General features: G+C 46.2%; 2 protein-coding genes across 2 annotated transcripts; one reads left to right on the top strand and one right to left on the bottom strand.

Moving 5' to 3' along the window:
* The first annotated feature begins 2,519 nt into the window (after window positions 1-2,519).
* On the top strand, window positions 2,520-9,413 carry LOC123080227 (protein BLISTER). The gene is made up of 13 exons (XM_044503128.1): window positions 2,520-2,888; window positions 3,240-3,885; window positions 3,969-4,519; window positions 5,135-5,254; window positions 5,862-5,927; window positions 6,219-6,329; window positions 7,227-7,303; window positions 7,542-7,609; window positions 7,875-7,988; window positions 8,072-8,253; window positions 8,374-8,442; window positions 8,663-8,815; window positions 8,997-9,413. Exons 1-13 carry the CDS (start codon window positions 2,817-2,819, stop codon window positions 9,072-9,074), a joined length of 2,307 nt encoding a protein of 768 aa, XP_044359063.1. The 5' UTR covers window positions 2,520-2,816; the 3' UTR covers window positions 9,075-9,413.
* Window positions 9,414-9,533: 120 nt separating this feature from the next.
* LOC123080228 (uncharacterized) lies at window positions 9,534-15,747 on the bottom strand. Its single transcript, XM_044503129.1, has 13 exons — window positions 15,537-15,747; window positions 15,345-15,456; window positions 15,000-15,082; window positions 14,833-14,898; window positions 14,582-14,682; window positions 14,232-14,350; window positions 13,866-13,906; window positions 13,311-13,399; window positions 10,911-11,091; window positions 10,682-10,798; window positions 10,427-10,471; window positions 10,035-10,166; window positions 9,534-9,938 (listed from the first exon to the last, which is right to left on the bottom strand). The coding sequence occupies exons 1-13, from the start codon at window positions 15,642-15,644 to the stop codon at window positions 9,804-9,806; spliced, it is 1,329 nt and encodes a 442-aa protein (XP_044359064.1). The 5' UTR covers window positions 15,645-15,747; the 3' UTR covers window positions 9,534-9,803.
* Between the last annotated feature and the right edge of the window lie 5,986 nt (window positions 15,748-21,733).

The raw sequence follows: 21,733 nt of genomic DNA on the forward strand, positions 1-21,733 counted from the left end.
CGATACCCTCGAGGAAGAACGAGATGTGGCTCGGGCACGTTTCACGTTTTACCAACAACAGGCCCGGCGTTACCAGAGAAAGGAAGTCCGGAATAAAGCATTCAATAAAGGCGATCTGGTCATGCGATTTCATCCGGAAAAGTAGAAGCACAAGCTCCACCCAAAGTGGGATGGTCCATTCATTATAGACCAAGTACTCACTAGAGAAGCATATCGCATCCGAGACCCCGCGGACAACAAGCTGGAGCAAAACCCTTGGAACACCGCCCTGCTCCGACAATTTTACGGTTAACCACAACCACTCCCAACTCACCCTTCATCAACAATTAAATAAACGCCAATTTTCCTTTTCTTTTAGTGGTTAGAAACCTCCTTTTTTAGTTATGCTCGGTCAATCTGAAGTGATGTACTCACATCGGACACATATTAAGTGTTCGGCATACACTATGCCACTGGTTTTTTCAAAACCCAAGTGTATCTTTAGCACTGCATGTGCCTCCTCTCGAATACAGTCGTTTTTTTGCCTTTATATGCATCAACTTGCCTTGAGTTTTGGCCAAGTTGGTTTGCTTGGCTCCTATGATTACCCTTACGTTCCTGATCGTTAGGCTAAGGGGTAAAGGAAGCACCTCTGCGATTGTTGCTACCGGGTCAATCGAATTGGCACCTTAGACGGGTGAAGCCGAAAGCTAGCATTCTTAAGAAAATAGTTGGTTTGTAATGATGGAAAAAGGAGTACTCATTTATAAATGAAAGTAACCGGGGGGTTTATGCCCACCTCGGCTATATATATACTTCGCTTGATCAGGCGGATCGTCATGATCACACATGATCACCTAAGAAAAGGAACCGTTGGAGGAACTATTTTTCTTGGAATATTTTTCTTACGCCTAAACGTAATATAACATACGCACTGGTTCACTTTGTTTTTCGAGCCCCATAGCCGGATTGCCTCGCTTTTCGAAATACCTATTCCGCTTGTTCGGATTAGAAGTAGGAAGCACTCCTCGGCCCATGGCCAAGGAGGGAGAAGCGAAAGGCTGGCTAACAAAGTTTGTACAACAACTACAGTTGGAATGACGTAAAGTACATCAATACATACAGAGTCATTGCACATATCCAAAAATTTATCAAGCCCGTCTATTAATGATTTAAGGGAACAGTGGAGTTCTAGGTGGAGGGGAGTACAAGGGTTGACTGGTTAGGCTATGGGGTGAGGCTGCCGTCGTCAAAGGATTACGGAAGCTGCGGGTGAGTAGAGGGATAGCCTGACCAGCGGTGGGAATTTGGTGGGGCGGCGAAGCCTGAGCGGTAGCTGGCTTCCGATGCCGTTTCTGGACTGATCCTTGGATCAACGGGCGGCCAAACTGCGGAAATTGCTCCCTTTGTCTTCGATCTTATCCCGCGACAGTGTCAAAAGACTCGCATGGTGTGTGACGGGCTGCATCAACGGACATGGGTACATGACATTCAAGGCGCCCTTGGTCCCATGGTGATGTTATAGTACGTGGACTTCTGACGGCAGGTGCGAAAAATCCAACTCTCTGACTCCACCAACGAGATACACTAGCGCTGGACTTCCTCAGGCCAATACGCTGCCAAATCCTGCTACAAGCAGGTGTTCGTTGGCTCCGTTCTTGATCCCTATTGGCGCGCTTGATCTGGAAGGCATGGGTGCCACTCCGCGTCAAGGTTTTCCTATGGCTCGCTCTTCTGGACCGATGTTGGACAGCTGCTAGGCCCGTGCGCCACAACCTCCCACACGGCGTGCCTTCTCAGCGATCAAGAACCGGAATGCATGCAACATTTCTGGCTCGCTGCTCATTCTCGCGTTGGTGCAGGCTGCCGATTCCCCCGCCAAGCTTTAGAGACGATTTCGTGGACCGGTTGGAGCACTCCAGCGCTCTAGTTCCTGCTTGCGCACGCAAAGGATTCAACTCCCTCGTCTTGCTCATGGCTTGGAGCTCTGGAAGCATAGAAATGGCAGCATTTTCGATGGCTCGCGCCTCTCCGTCAACCAACTCATAGAGACAATTCGTCAGGAGGCGCGTCTATGGGCTCGTGCCAGAGCCATGGGCTACATAACATAGCTGGCATAGGCTGATTTAGTTTTCTAGAGTTGAGCAGTCCTATTCTTTTACCGACCCCGTCGTTTTGTGTACATATCTAAGTGTAACACATTGACCTTGTATTTCTCTCCACCTATCAATGAATGGTACGCAAGCTTTACTTATTTGTGGAAAGAAGGCACCGGAGTAACACGGTGCCAACTGCCAAAAAAAAGAAGAAGAAAGTAGTGAGCTGAGCCATATCTGCACACCAAGTTTGCCATGTGGTGGACAGACGAGCCGTCGGATCGCCCCCGACGAACCGAAACCGAACCTGACGAGCGAGCGGGCAGTCGCCGAGAAGAAACTCAAACCACCAGCAAAGCAGCCGTGCGACCGCGACGACGCAACCAACAGCAGCAGTGCAGCAGCAACCCGAGGAAAAAGAAAGTAAAAATGGTCGGACTCCACAGAGACCGGCCACGAGGTGGGAGGGTAGAGGCACCAAGCACGCACCAAAAATAAGAGAAGGGGAAGGCGAGGCCGAGGCCCGAAAAATTACTTCGGGGGCCGGGGCGGAAGCGCGAATCCCCCCGAATCCCTCCCTCCCTCCCCGATCCCGTCGCCCGCCAGATCTCGCCCCTCCCCCGGCGGGCCCGATCGCCATCGGCGGCGGCGGCGGCGGAGGCTGGACCGGCCGGCCGCGGGCGGTTCCGGGCAGGGAGATCTCGCCGAGATTCGGTTTGGGGCGGGAGGAGCCGGGTGCCCATGGCGTCGGCGTCGGCCTCCACCGACGTCGCGTCCTCGCGCGAGGCGAGTCGCCAGGCCGGGAAGAAAGCGGTAGGTTCTCGTCGTTGGCCTGCTTTGCTTGCGTAGCCGTCGGTCGCCACCAATTGCTTGATAATCAACACCATTTTGGCCCCGGGGCGCCCGACGGAACAGGAGAAATTGGATGTGCTGCATTGCTTAGCGAGCTAGCATTACGATTGTAGTTCAAGCAATCGTTTTAGCTCATCCTAGAGAAGCCAAATGGCACCGGATTCGCCTCCCATCATGCCACCCTCATGCTGAAACCACATATATATTTAGTTATCTAGGCCTCTGCGCCACCAATTTACGTTGAATCCTAATTCGGCACGATTTTGAGTAGAGCTTGGCTCTAGAATGACACTGTCCTGTTTTCTGAACCAGCTGGAGGAGTTCCGTAAGAAGAAGAAGAAGGCCGCGAAGAAGGCCACCGCCGCTGTAGTAGACCAGGCAGCGCCTGTGGTTCCCAGCGTAGTGGAGAACCCCCTGCCAAACTCCAATAATGGCAACCCTGGACAGGGTTTGGTGTCTGATTTGGACTCAAGCACACCAAGCACATCATCTGCGCCATCTGCTTCCTATGAGAATGACCCAACCACTTCTTCCAGAGTCACCGGATTTCTGTCAAATGGTCCTGTAGTTGCAGATGCATCAGCTAATGTTACTACTGTTGCCCCCCTGCAAGATTCTGTTGATGACGGAGGGAGCAAGTTTTATGGAAACTTGAGCTTTTCTGATCTAGTTAATGGGCATCACGATGATTGGAGAGGCGATATTGCCCATAAAAGGGTAGAGCTCAGTCCTGACAAGGATCTGCCTTTGACATCTAAATTAAGTGCATTTGGAAACACTGACAGTGGTTCCCAGTCTACCGAGGTCTTGTCAAAATGGGGAGGAAATTCTTCGTTGAGTCAAGTACATGGTATCAAGCAATCCAGTTCATTTTCATCTGGCAACCTTCTTGGGAAGTCTGAAAGCACTTTCTCTCAGGATTACTCCCCAGAAAATGATATCTTTGGCCGCTTACGAGGTAAGATTGAAGCTCTATTTTCATATGTGATGACTGCCTTGACTATGCAGATCTTTTAACCTTTGTTTCTTCCCGTTGTGCAGCTACCTCCAAAGACTCTTCCCAAGCAGGGCACTCCGCATATACCAGCAACCAGGACTATGGCAGTATCTTTAGTAGTTCTAAAGTTGCTGATGGTTTAGGTCATGATGCAAATATCGGAATGCTTCGGAATGCATCAGATTCCACATCTACCAATTTTGATAAACAGGATCCTTTTCTGTCAACTGCTTATCCAACTGCATACAATCGATCTCGGCCATCTTTTCTTGATTCTATTGGAGTACAAAGAGCTCTTCCAGCAGAAGCCCCGTACGTTGAACCTTCAAAAGCAAGCAACAAGCTATTCAGCAGTTCAAATTCCGAGAGTTCTTCTGTTCAGCAGCCAAACCAACAATCCACGCAAAACAGTGTTGTGGATAATTCTGTTATAACAGGGAGACAAGAGTATAATAGTGAAAAGGGGCCATATGACAATTCCGTACTTCCTGATTCCTTGCCTTCCAAAGATGAAAAAAGTCTGCATTATGGTAATCAAATGTTCCAAGATTTCACAAGTCATGAGAAAGATGACGGTTTTGCATCACTAGAGCAGGTGATGAATGCCAACCACTATCTATTTATTAACTTTGTTTTCCTTGATATACAGAATTTTCAAATATGGACCAGCATTGCCGTAGCAAATTTGACAGCAAGCATAATATGAAGAGTAACCTTTTTTATACGAAAGTAGATGTTAACTTAATGCTATTAGATTTAATGCCAGTTACACCCAGAACTACTCCCTCCGTCCCATAATATAAGAGCGTTTTTCACACTTGTCAGAAACACTCTTATATTATGGGACGGAGGGAGTAGTTGCAAACGAAAATGTCAAGTTGTGACTAAATTAACTGTTGGTGTAGTTGCTGTCTGTACGTAACCCAGAGGTTGCACCGCAGATTATATTTCCACTGATTGTTTGTCAAGACTCCAGAAGGTTCTGTTACCGCATATACTCTTGGCTCCTTAGATGCAATCGCTTCTTTGTCTGCATTCTGTCGCTTGTAATTGTTTACTTGTGTTTTTCAGTAGTCCAGATTTCTAACCAACACACTCATAAATTGATGTGCTGTGACAGTAGTTCTTTTGCAATTAGCAATTTAGCTTGCACATTTTGTTATTAGGCCCTTCAACATAATGCTCATAGCTGCTCCGGTTTGGCTACCAGCTCATCGAGGATTTGACAACAGAGAAGTTTTCGTTACAAAGGACTTTAGAGAAATCTCAAGAATTAGCACAAAATTTGGCAACGGATAACTCAGCATTGACAGATAAGTTCAACCAACAGGTATGTGCATGTTCACAGAATTTTCTGTGGAGGTTTTCTTGCAATCAGTGGGAGGTAGATATGGTATCGTCAGTTGATGAAAAAAAAATCATCTATGATTTACAAAAAAAAAAATCCGTAATAGTGAGATGTTTTCACATCAAAGTAGTAACAAAGAAGTTGGAATGTTAGCATAATTCAGTTACTATCTTCTGATAGGGCATAGTAAACTTAATGTAAAAAATTCGAGTTTCGCTGTCCCAGGAGTTCTGCCTTGTGTTAAGGTATCTGAAGTTAAACTAGCACAACATGCCAGCAAAGTGGTTGCCTACTAATTCTCAACTACTCTGTGATGAAGCTCAATTTTAGTTTGATTCAGATTTCTTAGTGAGTATTTTCACAAGACATACCTGTAAAAGTGGGACATAAGACATAGTGTAGACAAAACAAAAAATTGAAGTCACATCCCCAGGTTTTAAATGATTAAAATAGCAAGATCGATCAATAGATCATCAAATTCTTCCATGAATGCGAATGACAGTAAGCATGAATAAATACTTACTATCATTTGTTCTACTCATTTTTAATTGGTTAACTTTATGCATTTTTTTTCATCTGCAAATATCAGGCACACGTTATCAGCCAGTTGACCTCTGACATGGAGAGGTTGCAGGATGAAATTCAAGCTCAACTGGTTAGGATTCTTCCGTCATTTCTACCATTCGAAATATGTGAATATTTGAAAGTGTTCTCGGTTGTAGGACTCACTAAATGCTGATGTTGCTTTTGCTATGTTTGACTTGTTGATCTGGTCGTGTATGGATCATCTATGTGATCAATGCAACATGTAGTATAACTCCCATATTAATTTGAATATTATATTTGTTATGCAACATGTTTTCTTCCCCTTTGAAGCCTTTATATTTCCACATGCTACCTTGTAATAATCATTTTTAGTTTCTTTCTAACTCTATTTGCACAACAGCTGGCACTTGAGACCATCAGATCGGAATATGCCAATGCCCAACTAGAATGCAATGCTGCAGATGAGAGGGGCAAAGTACTCGCAGCAGAAGTCATTCTATTGGAAGATAAGGTGCCTTTCTATCTCCTCGATTGCTTCTTGTGCATTAGCTATTTAATCTTGCAAATCGACCTGCCCTCTAAGGAGGATACTATGGTTGATGCTGTTTGAGAAAATGAGTTGTTTTGAGTATGTGATGCCCCTGTAGTTCATAACAATCAGATATATCGTGGTAAAAAATTCAAGTAACAAGAAATATCCCATCCAACTGCAGCACGTCACATAAACCCAGTCTGCAAGTCTTGGGATTTGAACTCCAGTCGTATCCAGGTTCATCACATCTTAGTATCTTACTAACGAGTGCACAGCCGTGTCTGGTTAGTTGCGCAACTTTTTTCTAGCATGTCAGGCACACAACACCAACTCCGTATGCTATCTGGCCTCAGTATAGCTGTTTAGTTTTATGTTCATTGTAGCAATGTTGTGTCCAGCATTTAACCAGAGTTGAGCTGTTGTGTACTGTACCAAGGTGCAGAACTGGGTAAGCACCACCAGGAAGATGGCCAGGTGGAGTTGGCTTGGTAGGTGATGGGATTAGATCATAGGTGAGGTAGACAAACTTGGGGCGAATTAGATTGATTTCTCGTTGCTTCAATACTTTGAACACAGTGCTTAGCCTATATATATAGCTGGCTGGGCATATAGAGTTGGAAATAACTAACAAACCCAACCTCTAATTGAAACTATCTAAACTATTCGTAACTACATGATAACTATCTATGCTACGTACTTGATAGCTTTCCTATAAGGCTATAACTAAGATATATGCACAACTATTGCTTTCCACAAGAATGCTGCCATCTTCTGTTTGCCGGCTTGGCCATGGGCTGCATCCTCCGCCCACAACATGAACGTAAGCATTGTTGGCTTCAGCGACTACCAATTTTGATACGTCTGTCTGTTCTGCAGGCTCTTAAACTTAGGTCAAATGAGTTGAAACTTGAAAAGGAAGTGGAGGGTTTAAATTCAGAGATCTCTTCCTACAAGTGAGTTTTAAGATATTTTGTTTTCCTAATCCCCATGTTGTAATTTTATGAATGCACCTTCTTTCAAGGATACGGTAGGAGAGTTCTCTTGTTTTTCATGGTTACCTAAAGAAAAACATGGATGCTTGAAATTGCTGTGGTAATAAACATGAGAATCATATGTTAACTTCCCAAGGGATGGAACTAGCTAACGACACTGATTATTTTCCTTCATTTTTTTCTTACTATATATACACAGACGCAAAGTTTCTAGTCTAGAGAAGGAACGTCAGCATCTTCAATCTACTGTCGAGGCTCTTCAAGAAGGTATATAGATGTGTACTTTAGTTTAGCACATACAGACAACATGTTTTCCACTAAACTTTCCGATCCTGGTCAACCCTAGAAAAACACTTTGTAATTTGTGTATTTTAGCCTCATGCACCCTTGTGGTACTTTGTTTCGCTATCTAATAATGAAAGTAAAACTAGAGATTGGTGTTTTTGGAATAAGACAGGTAGCGTGTAGATGTGACCTATACATGCCATTGTTGCCACCATTTGACTTTTAGTATCCACATATGTTTGGACAGAAAAGAAGCTCCTGCACTCTAAATTGAGAAACATTCCTGTGAGTGAGAAGGTAAATGTCATAGAAAAACCATCAGCCGACAAAAGAGATGCATCAACTGCGACGGAGGATTTAGGTGTGGTATTACACTCCATCTTTGCTTGCCCAGTCCATACACGCCGACTACCTTTCTGCCTGACGTCAAATATATTTGTTCAGATACAGGGGAAAGCAGCTCTTCACAAACACTGACCAGTACCAGTGACCCATTACAAGATGTTGTAACATCTGTTTCACAGTTTAATAATATGTCTGATTTTCCTTCCTTCGGAGACGCATCTTCTAGCATTCCAGAAGATCAGCTCAGAATGATTGACAACATCAACTCCTTGATGTCGGAGGTAATCTCTCGAGTTTTAGGGATACTTCCTCACATCAATGAGTTGTGTTCCCAAACAACCTTAACTTGATTTTGGACCCAAAATTTAACCATTCTTATGTTATTATCTTTTGCTTTGCAGTTAGCAGTGGAGAGAGAAGAGCTAATGCGAGCACTGAGAATCGAGTCATCAAACTGCTCCAAGCTGAAGGTATTCTTACGCGGCACATTTGTTTCAGTTAATTTTGTCTAGGGCTTTTCTTCCTGAACTGATATTGATAAGATGCCTGTACCCTATGAGATGATTAAGCCCTAGGCACTTCTGCGACAGGCTTTTGTACTTAGAAACCCTATTTACTGGTAGACTTCACTCAAGACACACTTGTGTTACAGTGCATCAATCTTATGCAAGTTACTCTTTTGTCTTGAAGGAGCTGAACAGGGATCTAACACAAAAGCTGGAGACTCAGACACAGAGACTTGAGCTATTGACTTCTGAAAGGATGGCCAATGAGAATGTCCTTGCAAGACAGGTCGACACACACTTCAATGATGCAACAATGTATGCTGATGAAGGGGACGAGGTATTTCCTACCAGCAGAGCTAATTGTGGATCTTTGAGAGCTTTCTTCATCTTAACATGCATCTAGGTGTTTGATTGTCTTTATCGGTGTGCCAGTTATATGAACTATACCTTTGCGTTACATCCAGAAATGCTCTGAACAGTTTATCTATACGTGCCTGACATATGATACTTTTGTCTAGGTTGTCGAAAGGGTGCTTGGCTGGATAATGAAGCTCTTCCCTGGCGGGCCAAAGCGTCGCACCAGCAAACTTCACTAGCGAAAATGAAGCTTTAGTATACAGAATGTCTCTTCATTTACATATTTTTTTTGCCCGGTTTTGGTCATAGCATCGTGAGAAGTTGTATAGTGGAGCCATTTCATGTAACCATTCTTTTTTCTTTCTACAGAAGATGAAATGAAAATGTTGGAGCTATACAACGTTTGTATTGGACAGTAAACAGAATAGCCTCCAAGAATCATTTCCTCCCATCTTATATTTTGTTGCTATGGGTTGGGGGTGGATATGTAAAAGCTGTTATTCAGCGACTGTTGTACGGTTGTACCAAAGGCATTTTCCTTTTCTTTCCAAACTCAATATGTTTACTTCTATTTTCCATGTTAACAGAAGCATAGAAGGAAGGATCCTTGAGTAGTTCTGAATTATAGACGTTTTGGATATTTCAATACAGATTGAAATGAGTGGACAACACACTAAAACGCAACTACATACATACGATTAGGAGAATTGTAAGTGAATTGGGCTGTGGCCTCAAGATGGTATTATTCACTTCCGTGCCATCAAACATAGAAAAGGCGGCAGCATATTTTTATTAAGAGAACTTGACTTCCAAAAGTCAGTTCAAACAAAATTTGACCAGCCTAAATTTCAGTCTTCTACAGGGAAAAAAAACATGAATAACCTGCTCTGGCAAATTGATTACTGAGTTGCGCGTCTAATGCAGGGCCTCATGGCAAACAGAAGAAGCGATGCAGGCATGCTGGACTACTACTTCTTGTTGTGGGTAGGCACACTGAGATAGAACTTTGTGTTCCTGAAATCATCAAGAAGTGGATTGTATCCATCTTTGGTCCTCGTCTTCAGTGGCATCCCAAACTCCTCCATAAAGGCAGCCGAATCAAGCTGGATGAAAAACAAATATATTAACTAAATTCGGATTCGGCACAAAGTGAGCTGTGCCGCAAAGGTAGGAAATTGGTATGTGCAAGCTGAACTTACTATGATTGTTCTCCTACTCTTCACTGGTTTAAATGCACCACGCTTCATCTGGTCTTTCGAGAAACCAGAGCAGTGGTGGTCGATCTGCTCCAACAGCAAGAAATCGGTTGGGAAGAAGATATCTGCATCGCCCTGAAAGAGTGGCAGGTGGCATAACCAAGTTTACTGATATACGGCGCAAAAGTTGTATTAAAAAGATGCACCAAACTACATCAGGGCTTGTTTTCTACTCCCTACATCAGGGCTTGAAACGCTCTTATATTATGGAACGGGGGGAGTATTTCTTATTCTTGGTTCTCTTTTCAAGAAGATTTACACGGCTACTCCAGTAAGAGGAATAGATTGTCTGCCTGCAACGTAACAGCTATGTGAATAAAGTGAAAATGACAAACCTGTGCATCAAGATAGTTGGGATGATCCAAAGTTTTCCCATCTTTCTACAAGAAGGAAACAAGATGAATGAGACATTTGAAAGTGAGCGCATGATCTTCACATCGAAATATGCTGGTAACTGCATGATCAACACATGACTCGAAAACATGGTTTTCTACCATTCTCAGTTGATATCATTGACACTGGTTACTGCCTTATTAGAGTGCACCAAATAGTCATAAAACTGAAATAATAAATCAATCAGGGCATATCACCTTTGAAGAAACCAATGGAGCTCTATCGCCAGGTATGCTAACATCAGGAAGATAACTGAAGTCTGAAGCAATAAGGGACATACTTGGCAAAGTTTGATGCAAAGTATCCAGTAGTTTCTGCATACGGTAAAAACTCTGGGTGTAAGCTGGCACATACACTGGCATCCAACATTAATGGGACAACAGTAGTTTATAATCTTACTAAGTAGCAGGGGTCTGAAATACATACCAAACATCCGGTTGGTAACCAAGCTCTCCTAGGCTTCGGGAATACTTTTGAGACGAGTCCTTTTGCAGCGAATGATAGTTTTTCTCTCAAAGATGGATTCTCTTCATTCATGCCAACAATCTCACTGCAGCGGGAAACTAATGGGTCTTGCAATGGTTTGTAGACCTCACAGACTTGTGAACTTTCTTAAGAAAAAGGCAAGAAAAATTGATTAGTATAAGAGATAAAGAGATAGAGTAGCTACTAGCTAGATAATTTCCAATAATAGTGAAAAGAGGTCTGTTCTCAATACAGAATAAACATGCATGTAATATTAATTAGAACAATAGGTATAGCCAAAAGCACAAGGAAGATGCTGAATTATTGATGTTCTTGAAGGAAAAAGGAGGCAGCCCTCCACAATAACATCAACCAAAATAAGGAAGTATACAACCTGAATCAAGTAAAAAAAGCACATGGGCCCTTGGCACGAGGAAATGTAAAAGAATACTATAATATTATTTTGCAAAGAAATTTCCCTAGTCTGGGAATGGAACACAACTCCGCCTATGTCGTCTCAGCGTAGCTGGTCCCAAGCCCGGGTAAAGGAGGAGGGTTGTGATAGGCTTGGCGAGCCAACATCAAAACTCAGCCACTCTTTTGGAGATGAAACCCAGAAGAACATCGTTGGGGCGTAACCCTCTTAGCGACGCGCCATAACCGAACCCGGCTGTGGCGTTCAATGGGCAAGGGCTGGGCCGTCACCCCCCTTGGTGGCACGCCGTATCTTGATCTGGATACGGTGATAAGTGAGCAAGGGTCTTCGCATTTGACTCAAAGGGCAAGGAAGCTAGCCGAGCCTAGGAGGATCCGCATAGGTAGTTGGAATGTAGGGTCCCTGACGGGTAAGTTACGGGAGTTAGTTGATGCAGCGGTGAGGAGAGGTGTTGATATCCTTTGCGTCCAAGAAACCAAATGGAAGGGACGGAAGGCGAAGGTGGAGGATACCGGCTTCAAGCTGTGCTACACGGGGACAACTACCAACAGAAATGGAGTAGGCATCTTGATCAACAAGAGCCTTAGGTGTGGAGCGGTAGATGTCAAGAGGCAAGGAGACCGGATTATCCTAATCAAGTTGGTTGTTGGGGACTTAATCCTCAAAGTTGTCAGCGCGCATGCCCTGAAAGTAGGCCACAATGAGAGCACCAAGAGGGAGTTCTGAGAAGGCCTGGAGGACATGGTTGGGAGTGTACCCAATGGCGAGAAGCTCTTCATAGGAGGAGACCTCAATGGCCATGTGGGTACATCTAACACAGTTTTTGAAGAGGCGCATGGGGGCTTTGGCTATGGCATCAAGAATCAAGAAGGAGAGGATGTCTTAAGCTTTGCCCTAGCCTATGACATGATCATAGCTATCACCCTCTTTAGAAAGAGATAATCCCATCTAGTGAATTTTAGTAGTGGCCAACACTCTAGCCAAATTCGTCCTATCGAGAAGAGAAGACAGACGTGCTTACCTAGATTGTAAGGTGATACCTAGGCGATTCGACCTGCGGTGTTGTATGGCGCTGAATGTTGGCCAACTAAAAGGCGACATGTCCAACAGCTAGGCGTAGCAGAGATGCCATGTTGAGATGGATGTGTAGCCACACAAGAAAGGACCGGGTCCGGAATGGCGATATATGTGAGAGAGTTGGGGTGGCGCCAATTGAAGAGAAGCTTGTCCAACATAGTCTGAGATGGTTTGGGCATGTTCAACACAGGCCTCCAAAAGCGCCAGTGCATAGCAGGCGGTTAAGGCACGTTGATAATGCCAAGAGAGGTCGAGGTAGACCAAACTTGACATGGGAGGAGTCCGTAAAGAGAGACCCAAAGGACTGGAATATCACCGGAGATTTAGCCATGGACGGGCACATGGAAGCAGAACCATGACTTGGTTTCCATATCTTGTGAGTTTCAACTCTAGACTACCCTAACTCGTTTGGGACTGAAAGGCGTTATTGTTGTTGTTGTTGAGAATGGAACACATATTAGCATAAAACTATATTTCCACCAGCATGAACGACAAATAGTATTGGAGTCAAGCAATAAGTTGCAAAATCCAATCCTTCAAGCTAATACAGAACGAGAATTCTGCAAAATACCAAAAAAGTTTGATTAAGGAATCATTTAAAATATGAAAACCAGCAGGCACCATAAGTTGATTATTTTATCATGTTTTCTCAAGTCAAGTATCCCATTGAACTATCATCCCACATAAACAGTGGATCTAAGAGCAAAAAGAAGGACACTTGAGATCGTGTTTGCCAGGTCTAGGAATCCACATCATTGACGCAAATTAAGACTCTTCAAATATAACACAGCAAAGGTTCTAGCTAAATTTTGCTAGGGGGTTTGGAAGTTGAAAAACAAAATACAAACCTGCCATTTACTTTTTCAATCCACACCTCCATCCATGGAGAGACCTGATCTGGTGAATAGACAAGGTCATGAGGTAGATTGTCAAGTACCTGACATTTCCACCAAAAGAAAGTTACTGCTGCATGAATATCTCCCTTAAGATACGACTACAAAACTAAATTTATATATGATTAGCTTAGTTCCCTCAGAACCAGGACATATTAGCAATGTAAATAATATAGCAGACAGAATCAGCCAGTAGTACCACCATGGCAATAATACGATGGCATGCCTGACATGGCTGGTGACCCTATTTTGGACTGTTAAATATGTAAATAGTAAGCAAACATAAACGGAACACAGAAAGCATCAGCGCTCTTTTGCAATGTCATGTCCAAGTAGAGATACTAGTGATGGCACAAGAACTGGGAAGTAGTCTTACAAACATCTTACATTGTCAAAGTTTGACACACACAAAAAATGCTTCTAGCCAATGTGAACCAGTTACTGATACACTTCATGACAACGGTGATGGCGTTTTGTTTCTTTGACTACGCAAATCCTAGCAGTACATACCTCAAGCATTAGCACCCAGCATGGTTGAGGGTCCTTGCAGCCTGCAAACGGAAATAGGAAAAACCAATCATTATAAAGGCAATAGTGATTAGTAAATACTGAGACCCTGAGACTGAATGCTGGATATATATGTGATTCTGAAATGGAAATATAAGCAGATAGGGAGCCAGTGACATCCCCAATTATTTATTACATCTGTCAGCACAGCATAAAAGTAAATCTAGGGACTTATATATAGTATAATATGAGCTATTGCAGGTTGAAAACAATGCAAAATGGTGATCAAAGCTCAGGTAACTGATCTTAGACAAGGGTTATTGTAGGAAAGCTCCGACATCGATAGCTAGGCACAAGAAGCCAGCTTACCCCATCCAGCTATGTCAGTTGCATCACGATGCTCCACTGTGAACTTTGACAAATGGCTCTGCACTTCACCGACAGTTTCCAACTGCTTTTCAGCAAGGGAGGAGCTAATCTCTACTGAGCTAGCAAATGAAGATGAAAGGAAGGTCAAAGCATAATTGATATCATAAAAGAAAAATGCTGGAGAGGGTGAGAATATAAGGCAGCATGAAAGTAGCCAGTATTATGAATGTTGATATGACGATACATGTACGTACCACGTTGTTTGGCCTTACCAAACAAATAGGACTCTGTAGTCTCGCTGAGCAACTTCAATTAAGTAGGACAAGGAAAATGACAAAAGAGCTGCTTACATGTATTTCATATTATTGTAGACTTTTGGCGGAGCATTTAACATCATGTAATCAAGTATGCACTTTGCACATGTCCCGGATCCACCTCCGATTTCATATATCTGATCATTACAGGAATCCAATTCAGATGGCTTGGTAAGAAAAGAAGTAAACATGATAATGTGTCATGATATGGAAAATTTCACAAGTGAATCTAGAAGCTTCGCCCATCGAGATGTGAAGCTATAAAGACAGGAAAATTATGAGTGCACCTTCAATGGGACTGAAAGATTAGCCGTGCGAAGGATTGACGCAGCTATTGCATAGGCATACCATGGCTGCACCAGAGTAGGAAAACATGCATCAGTGGCTAAATTGGAAAGAAAATCGAGATCACATTCTCTTTTTAAGTTTTAACAGCTCAAGCACAAAAGGACACCTTGAAAAGCTCCACTGGAGTAAACCAAGAGATATCATGCATCTTATACAGCTTATCAAGATGCTTCATGTACGCAGTCCTCCCTGCGTGATATAACACCAAATTATTTGCAGCTATGCGCACATGTCCGAGTTGTCAACACAGCATTGCACATAACTAGCACTGACCAATACGTACATGAATAGTGTTTAGACTATTCTACTCCGAGAACACACGCATACAACATGTTTGTGGAAATGCCGCCTCAACAAACAACTGAAGAAATCCAAACTTCGTCGATCAAGTGTACTCCAACAGACTGAATTCGGCAAAGGGGCAGGGGGGTTGGGACAGAGCAAGCCGTACCCTCGAGCTTGTGGAAGCGGATGGCGGAGTCGAGCACGCCGACGGGCCCCGACCGCTTGGAGAAGTAGCCGTGGTTGGGGTTGTAGAGCGCCGACCTCACGAAATCGCGCACCTGCGATGGGAATCTCCCCTGTCAAAGCAGCAGCCACTACAGGGAGATCTCGGAGTGATCAGAGAGGCCTCGACGTTTACCAGAACGGGCTTGTCGCCGGCGACGATCCCCGACGAGAACAGCGCCGCCGGGGCCCACCGCGCCGCGCGCCGGAGCGCGTGGATGGTCGCCAAGTACGCCGGCGCCATGCCGGAGGGAGCGGTGTCGTTGCGGCGGCGGCGGCAGCGGCGCTTCTGGACCTTTCCTCCGAAACAGAAATGAAATGAAACAACACTTGCTGGGCCGTTTCGGGTGCTTTTTGGCAGAACGTTTCGAGCCCAACTCCGAGCCCGTCTCCTCCCCCACACTGTACAAGAAGAGAAGCCCACGGCCGCCGTCGGGTCGTCGGCTCACACAGACAGAAGCGAAAAGTTGGGAGCAGAGAGAGAGGGAGGGAGGGAGAGGGAGAGAGGGAGAGAGCGATGCCGCGTGCGCTTGGTGGGAAGGGGAAGGGGAGGGGCGGGGCTCCGGCGAGGCCCATCGCGGCGATCCCCGTCGCCGACGGCGGCAACCGGCGGATGGCGTTCGAGGTGCGCAAGGCGGGGCTGATGAGGAAGGCGAAGGAGCTCGCGGAGATGGCCGACGCGCCCGTCGCGGTGCTCTGCTCGGGCCTCGACGGCCAGGGCGCCCTGCAGTGCTGGCCGTCGACGGAGACGGCGAGGGCGGTGGTGGCTCAGTTCCTCGCGCTCCCGAAGGAGGCCCGGATCGTGTTCGATCACGCCAACTACGTCGCGGGCGTGCGCGACGTGCAGCGGTCCAGGCTGGCCAGGGTGCGGGCGGGCGGCCTCGCCGCCGCGCTCGGGCCGTGGGAGAGCCCGCTCGACGGGATGTCGGAGGACGCGCTCCGGGAGCTGCTCGCTTCCGTCGGCAAGTCCCTTGATGCCACGCGGAGCAGGATCCGGAGGCTGCAGACCCAGCGTCGCGAGAGCGTGGCGGAGAACTTCGTGGTGGCGGGGGAGGGTCACGCGAGCGGCGAGGTGCAGGGGACGCAGAGGCAGCCACGGGGCGCCGCCACGGCCCCCGGTGCTGCGCGGAAGAAGCAGCTGGTGGAGAAGCCCGCCGCCGCCGACGGCGCTGCGCGGAGGAAGCAGCTGCTGAAGGATCCCAAGGAGAAGCCCGCCGCCGCCGACGGCGCTGCGCGGTGGAAGCAGCTGCTGAAGGATCACAAGGAGAAGCCCGCCGCCGCCGCCAACGTCGACGCTGCGCGGAGGAAGCAGCTGCTGGAGGGTCCCAAGGAGAAGCCCGTGCGCGCCGCCCCGTTCGACCCCGGGATGATCGAGCACTACATCAACGTTGGCTGGTACGTGATGGAGCGCGACGCCTACGACTTCATCCGGTACGACCTCGGGATGCTCCCGCCCAGCCTCGAGCCCGAGCCGCCGGAGCCGGACTACGACCAGCCTCTGCGGCTGTGGTCGTGGGACGACTCCTCCTTCCCCCAGAGCGCGCCGCCGCCCAATCGAGCCGCCTACGTGCTGGCCGCACAGAACGGGTGGTGTGACGACTGACGAGTTCGCCCAATTTTGGAGCATGGCATCGTAGGGCTCTTAGTCACCGCTGCCGCTATCTACTCCCTCCGACCGGAAATACTTGTCATTGAAATGGATGTATCAAAATGTATTTTAGTTGTAGATACATCCATTTTAATGATAAGTAATTCCGGACGGAGGGAGTACTAGCTTAGCTGGGTTCTGTAGTGCCTACCGACAATGGCTTCACCGGCCGGTCTCGCCGCGCAGTCTCGAGAAGTAGTAGTACTAGTAACTGTAGATCGAAGAAACATAGATCAATGAAATGTGGTTGGATAAAAAGCCGATTTCGGCTTGGAACATCAAAACCTTCCTCTGGCGAACTTGAGCAGCATCGCACCGTTTTGAATGTGTAAGTTGATCACTCCAAGACCATCATGTTTTCGGGGACGACAAACCATGTCGCAAGCGGCCAGGGAATTGCATTTCTCACCATTTTCAGTTTTCTTATTCCACAGGCAGTGACGTCTGATCTTGTCCAGTTGAGCTAGGATCATTGGATGTAGTTGTATGGTGCCCATGGTGAATGTTGCCACGGAAGTGATGAGAGTTTGCCACAAACACTTTTTTAAAAGGGGGCAATCAACTCTTGAATTTTGTTATTTCCATCGAATCGTACACAATATTTGTAGGTATTTTACAAAGACAAAATCCAATTAAACAAAGTAGTTCATAGTGAAATGACCGACCAAATCAACATTCAAATAGGTGTCGTGGGTCGAATTGAGGGCAACATACGGTGTGGTGCATGATGATGGGCGCGCTAACATATGATGCCTTTGGTACATAATCACAATGCCCATAGCCTAAACAAACTCAGCTATAGAAATACCGTAAAACAAAAGGTGATTGGAACCTATGGACCCGGAGTGTATTTTTGCATATAATAACAATAAAAATTGTACCAATAATTTAGATGTTTGGTTTTATTTTCTAGGAAGAAAAAACTCAGCCCCCTAACCGAAGGCCCTCTCTTGTGAGCGACTTTGGCACAAACCCTGCATGAAAGCTATGGTCCAAAACAGAGGCGTGCAACAGCAAGTGCGGAGCCGGAACCTCTCGGCTAAACAGAAGCGTGCAACAACATACCCTGAGGCTCCATGAAGACCACACAGAGGGTGTCCGAAGGTTCTGGACTAGCCCGGAGGCTCTTGGCACACTCGTCTTAGGTCAGATTTGAAGGGCAGGGCGGGATTTTGTCTTTTTTATGAAAAATTCCAGTCGCCTCATATATAGATGAGCGGTGATGGCCGATTTAAAAACATGTAATCAACTGAATCAATCTAGTACTTTTCCATCTCCTATTTTCCCCTCCCTCATTCTATGCTTCTTGTTCTTCATTATTCTTAGTCTTTGATGACATTAACCCCTAGGCTCTAGGGGCAGCCAACTCGAACTAGTTGGGGCGGCCCATAATCGTTGTACTCTCTGATGGGGGCGTTCCTGAGCGTGTGGGGTTTTGGGTCTTCAAGAATCCTTGCTAGTGTGTATTGCATATTGCGCTCTCGACGAGGCACTTGTAGCGACATGTCGTGCACATCGCGCTTGACGCGTGCGAGGGCGGTGGGTACATGGGCGACATGTTCATGTGCGGATGCACTCTTCCGTGACTCCACTCCTGTGACAATTGTTACTACAAAGGAATCTTGATGAAGAGTTTGCAATATTCACTGTTAATATGGAAAATACTCAATTTACTTATATAGATGTACATAATTCGTATGTTGGTGCTGCTATATCTTTTGATGAGCACGCTGTATCGACTAGCCCTAGAATTTTAATAACACGCACATGTGCCGGTATCAACACAAAACACCTTATGCGGATGAACAACATGATAAATCTGCTTGATCATCATACTATGGTTAGGAATTTTAATAACACGCACATGTGCCGGTATCAACACAAAACATTGCACAGAATCAGCATCGAGCAAACATGAGTATTGTTTAGCATCCATCCAGGAAAGAACAATCGAGGCCCAGATGGTTCTACAAGCTTGAACAAAAGCTATTCATTTCGGAGCCCGTAGGCATGGTCGCATGGAACCTGTTTGTGGAAATGCCGCCCCAGCAGACAACTCGAGAAAACTAAACTTCGTTGATCGGGGGCTCTTTCGGGTGCTTTTGGAAGATCGTTTCCGGCCCAACACCGAGCCCATTCGAAGGCACGCGGTCCGTATAAGAGAAGCCAACTGCCGCCGTTGGGTCGCCGGCTCACACAGAGGCGAAAAGTTGAGAGGAGAGAGATGGAGAGAGGGAGAGCAATGCCGCGCGGGCGTGGTGGCAGGGGGAGGGGGAGGGGCAGGGCTCGGACCCCCGTCGCCGACGGCGGCAACCGCGGGGAGGCGAGCAAGGCGAAGGAGCTCGCAGAGGCGGGCCAGGAGGACGCGAGCGGCGAGGCGCACGACTGGGTAGAGGTGCCGGTGGTGTGGAGGCAGCCGCGGGGCGCCGCCGCCGCCGACGACGCTGCGCGGATGAAGCAGCTGGTGGAGGATCCCAAGGAGAAGACCGCCGCGGCCGACGACGCGGCTGCGCGGATGAAGCAGGCGGTGGAGAATCCCGTGCCCGCCGCCCCGTTCGACCCCGGGATGGTCGAGTACATCAACGTTGGCGGGTGCGTGATGGAGCGCGACGCCTACGACTTCATCCGGTACGACCTCGGGATGCCCCCGCCCAGCCTCGAGCCAGGCCACGACGAACCGCTGCGGCTGTGGTCGTGGGACGACTACTCCTCCTTCCCCCAGAGCGCGCCGCCGCCACCGCCGCCCAAGTGAGCCGCCTACGTCTACGTGCAGGTGCCGGTGGTGTGACGAGTTCGCCCAGTTTTGGAGCATTCGCATGGTAGGGCTCTTGTCGCTGCCGCTATCTAGCTGGGTTCCGCCGTACCGGCAATGGCTTCACCGGCGGGACTCGCCCTGTACAACGACGGCATGGGAAACCAATGTAGACCACCGTCATTGCTATAGTCTGTAGAAGTAACTGTAGAAAGCTGTAGATGGAAGAAACGCCGTAGATCGACGAAATGTAGTGTATAAAAGAGCACCAAGGATCGTTTACCCCTTGAAACATGGAAAACTTTCTGGTTATCACGCTTGGGAGGAGATATTCAGTCTGCAAAACATTTGAGCATGAGGTTGCAAAAGTGAGCAGCAGCAAAATGCAAGGGAATGACTATAGCTCTTAGATATGTTTCTTGGTCGACGTTGTTACCGAAATCAACCATATACCAGTATTTTGGTCATGTTCAAAATGTTGGCTCTTATTTGGATGGTTGCTAATGTTTTTCTTGTCCATAATTTTTAGTCAACTCAATTTTTGTGTGTGTGTTAATTTTGTAACAAAAGGGGGCAACGAGAACATGGATTATACTGTATGTTACTTTATCGCAAAAACAGAAATAACTATATGGTTTCATGGATGTGTAAGTGCAATTTTTAAGATATTTTTGCATGTGTACGTGGCTTAGCCAATTACATGTTTATTATTTTTCACTGGCCGAAGCAACCAAAGCCGTGATGGGAACTCGATACTTCAATTTCCACCAATTAGGAATAGTAGTTTCTTTTTGTCTTAGTTAACAAAATCATCTATACAAATTTGTTTTGGCCTTGTTAGCTAACTCTACTTTAGTTTTCTTGTCAACATTGTTAATGGGCAACCAAGACGGTGTTTTTTGGATTTTCATGAATTTGTTTGTAACATTTAAAGTAATTTACAAAATATGATATTCAATTAAATAAAAAAGTTGTTCATAAATCCTAATAAGTAAAAAATGCAACAAGGCAGCATTATGTGTTGCGTGTGCTACCGTTACACTTACTCATTACTCGGGCGTCTTTGGCACATCGATGAGTCGGCGGAGGTCAGACGTAGACTTCTGCCGTCTTCTTGGAACGACGAGATTAAGGTTTTTCGATACGTGCGGGATGGCGAGATCTGGTGTTAGGCATTTCGATCAAATCAAGGGTTTAGCGTCGACGACTGTGACTCCAGAGCATATGGTTAGGTCGGCTCCGGAGTGGCAACAACGGCTCGATGTAATATTTTGTTTCGGTGCTTTGCATTTTCAGTGCACATAACAGATCCGTCAGGAGCAAGTTAGAAGCAGAATCATCATGGTATTGTGGTGCAGCGGGCACCTCCGCAATGAATTAGAACACGGCAAATCTATTCCTCCCCTGGAGGTTTCGTGCTCCTTCTTGGTCAGCTACTACAAATCTTACAACCAGATTTCCCTGTCAATGGAAAAAATCATCAAGGGTAAAGCCCCGTTAATGTTGAACCCTCCAGGGACTCAAGAGTAGCCGTAGCCTAATACAATACCAAAACGGTGACCAAGACCTCCCGCGGGCGTATTAGCATTATCAGTGGATGGTTCTTTTAATGGCTTAGATGGTTCCGCGGGTTCCGGTATGATACTGAGAGATGATAAAGATGGGGTGATCTTTGTTGCGTATCGTAAAATTTTCAATTGTAACGAAGCCCTTGAGGCCGAACTACAAGCTATGGCGGAGGGACTCAAGTTGGCGGCCGAGCACTCTTCAACTAATATTATTCTGCAGTCGGATTGCTCCTTAGCACTCAAGGCGATGTAGGATGATTCATTGGATAGATCCATGCATGGCCATCTGGTTAGAACTGTTAAAGGGTACATGAATGATAAAAGTCATAGAGAGCAAAACAGGGTTGTAGATTCGTTAGCGAATT

Source organism: Triticum aestivum, chromosome 3D (genome assembly GCF_018294505.1).
Source record: "Triticum aestivum cultivar Chinese Spring chromosome 3D, IWGSC CS RefSeq v2.1, whole genome shotgun sequence".
Taxonomy (NCBI): Eukaryota; Viridiplantae; Streptophyta; class Magnoliopsida; order Poales; family Poaceae; genus Triticum; species Triticum aestivum.

Coding starts and splice junctions, on each gene's coding strand:
- LOC123080227 (XM_044503128.1), top strand. CDS start 2,817: ATGGCGTCGGCGTCGGCCTCCACCGACGTCGCGTCCTCGCGCGAGGCG. Junction 2,889..3,239: donor GCCAGGCCGGGAAGAAAGCG/GTAGGTTCTCGT, acceptor TTTCTGAACCAG/CTGGAGGAGTTCCGTAAGAA. Junction 5,928..6,218: donor ATGAAATTCAAGCTCAACTG/GTTAGGATTCTT, acceptor TTTGCACAACAG/CTGGCACTTGAGACCATCAG.
- LOC123080228 (XM_044503129.1), bottom strand. CDS start 15,644: ATGGCGCCGGCGTACTTGGCGACCATCCACGCGCTCCGGCGCGCGGCG. Junction 10,799..10,910: donor GGTTACCAACCGGATGTTTG/GTATGTATTTCA, acceptor TACCGTATGCAG/AAACTACTGGATACTTTGCA. Junction 9,939..10,034: donor AGAGTAGGAGAACAATCATA/GTAAGTTCAGCT, acceptor TTTTTCATCCAG/CTTGATTCGGCTGCCTTTAT.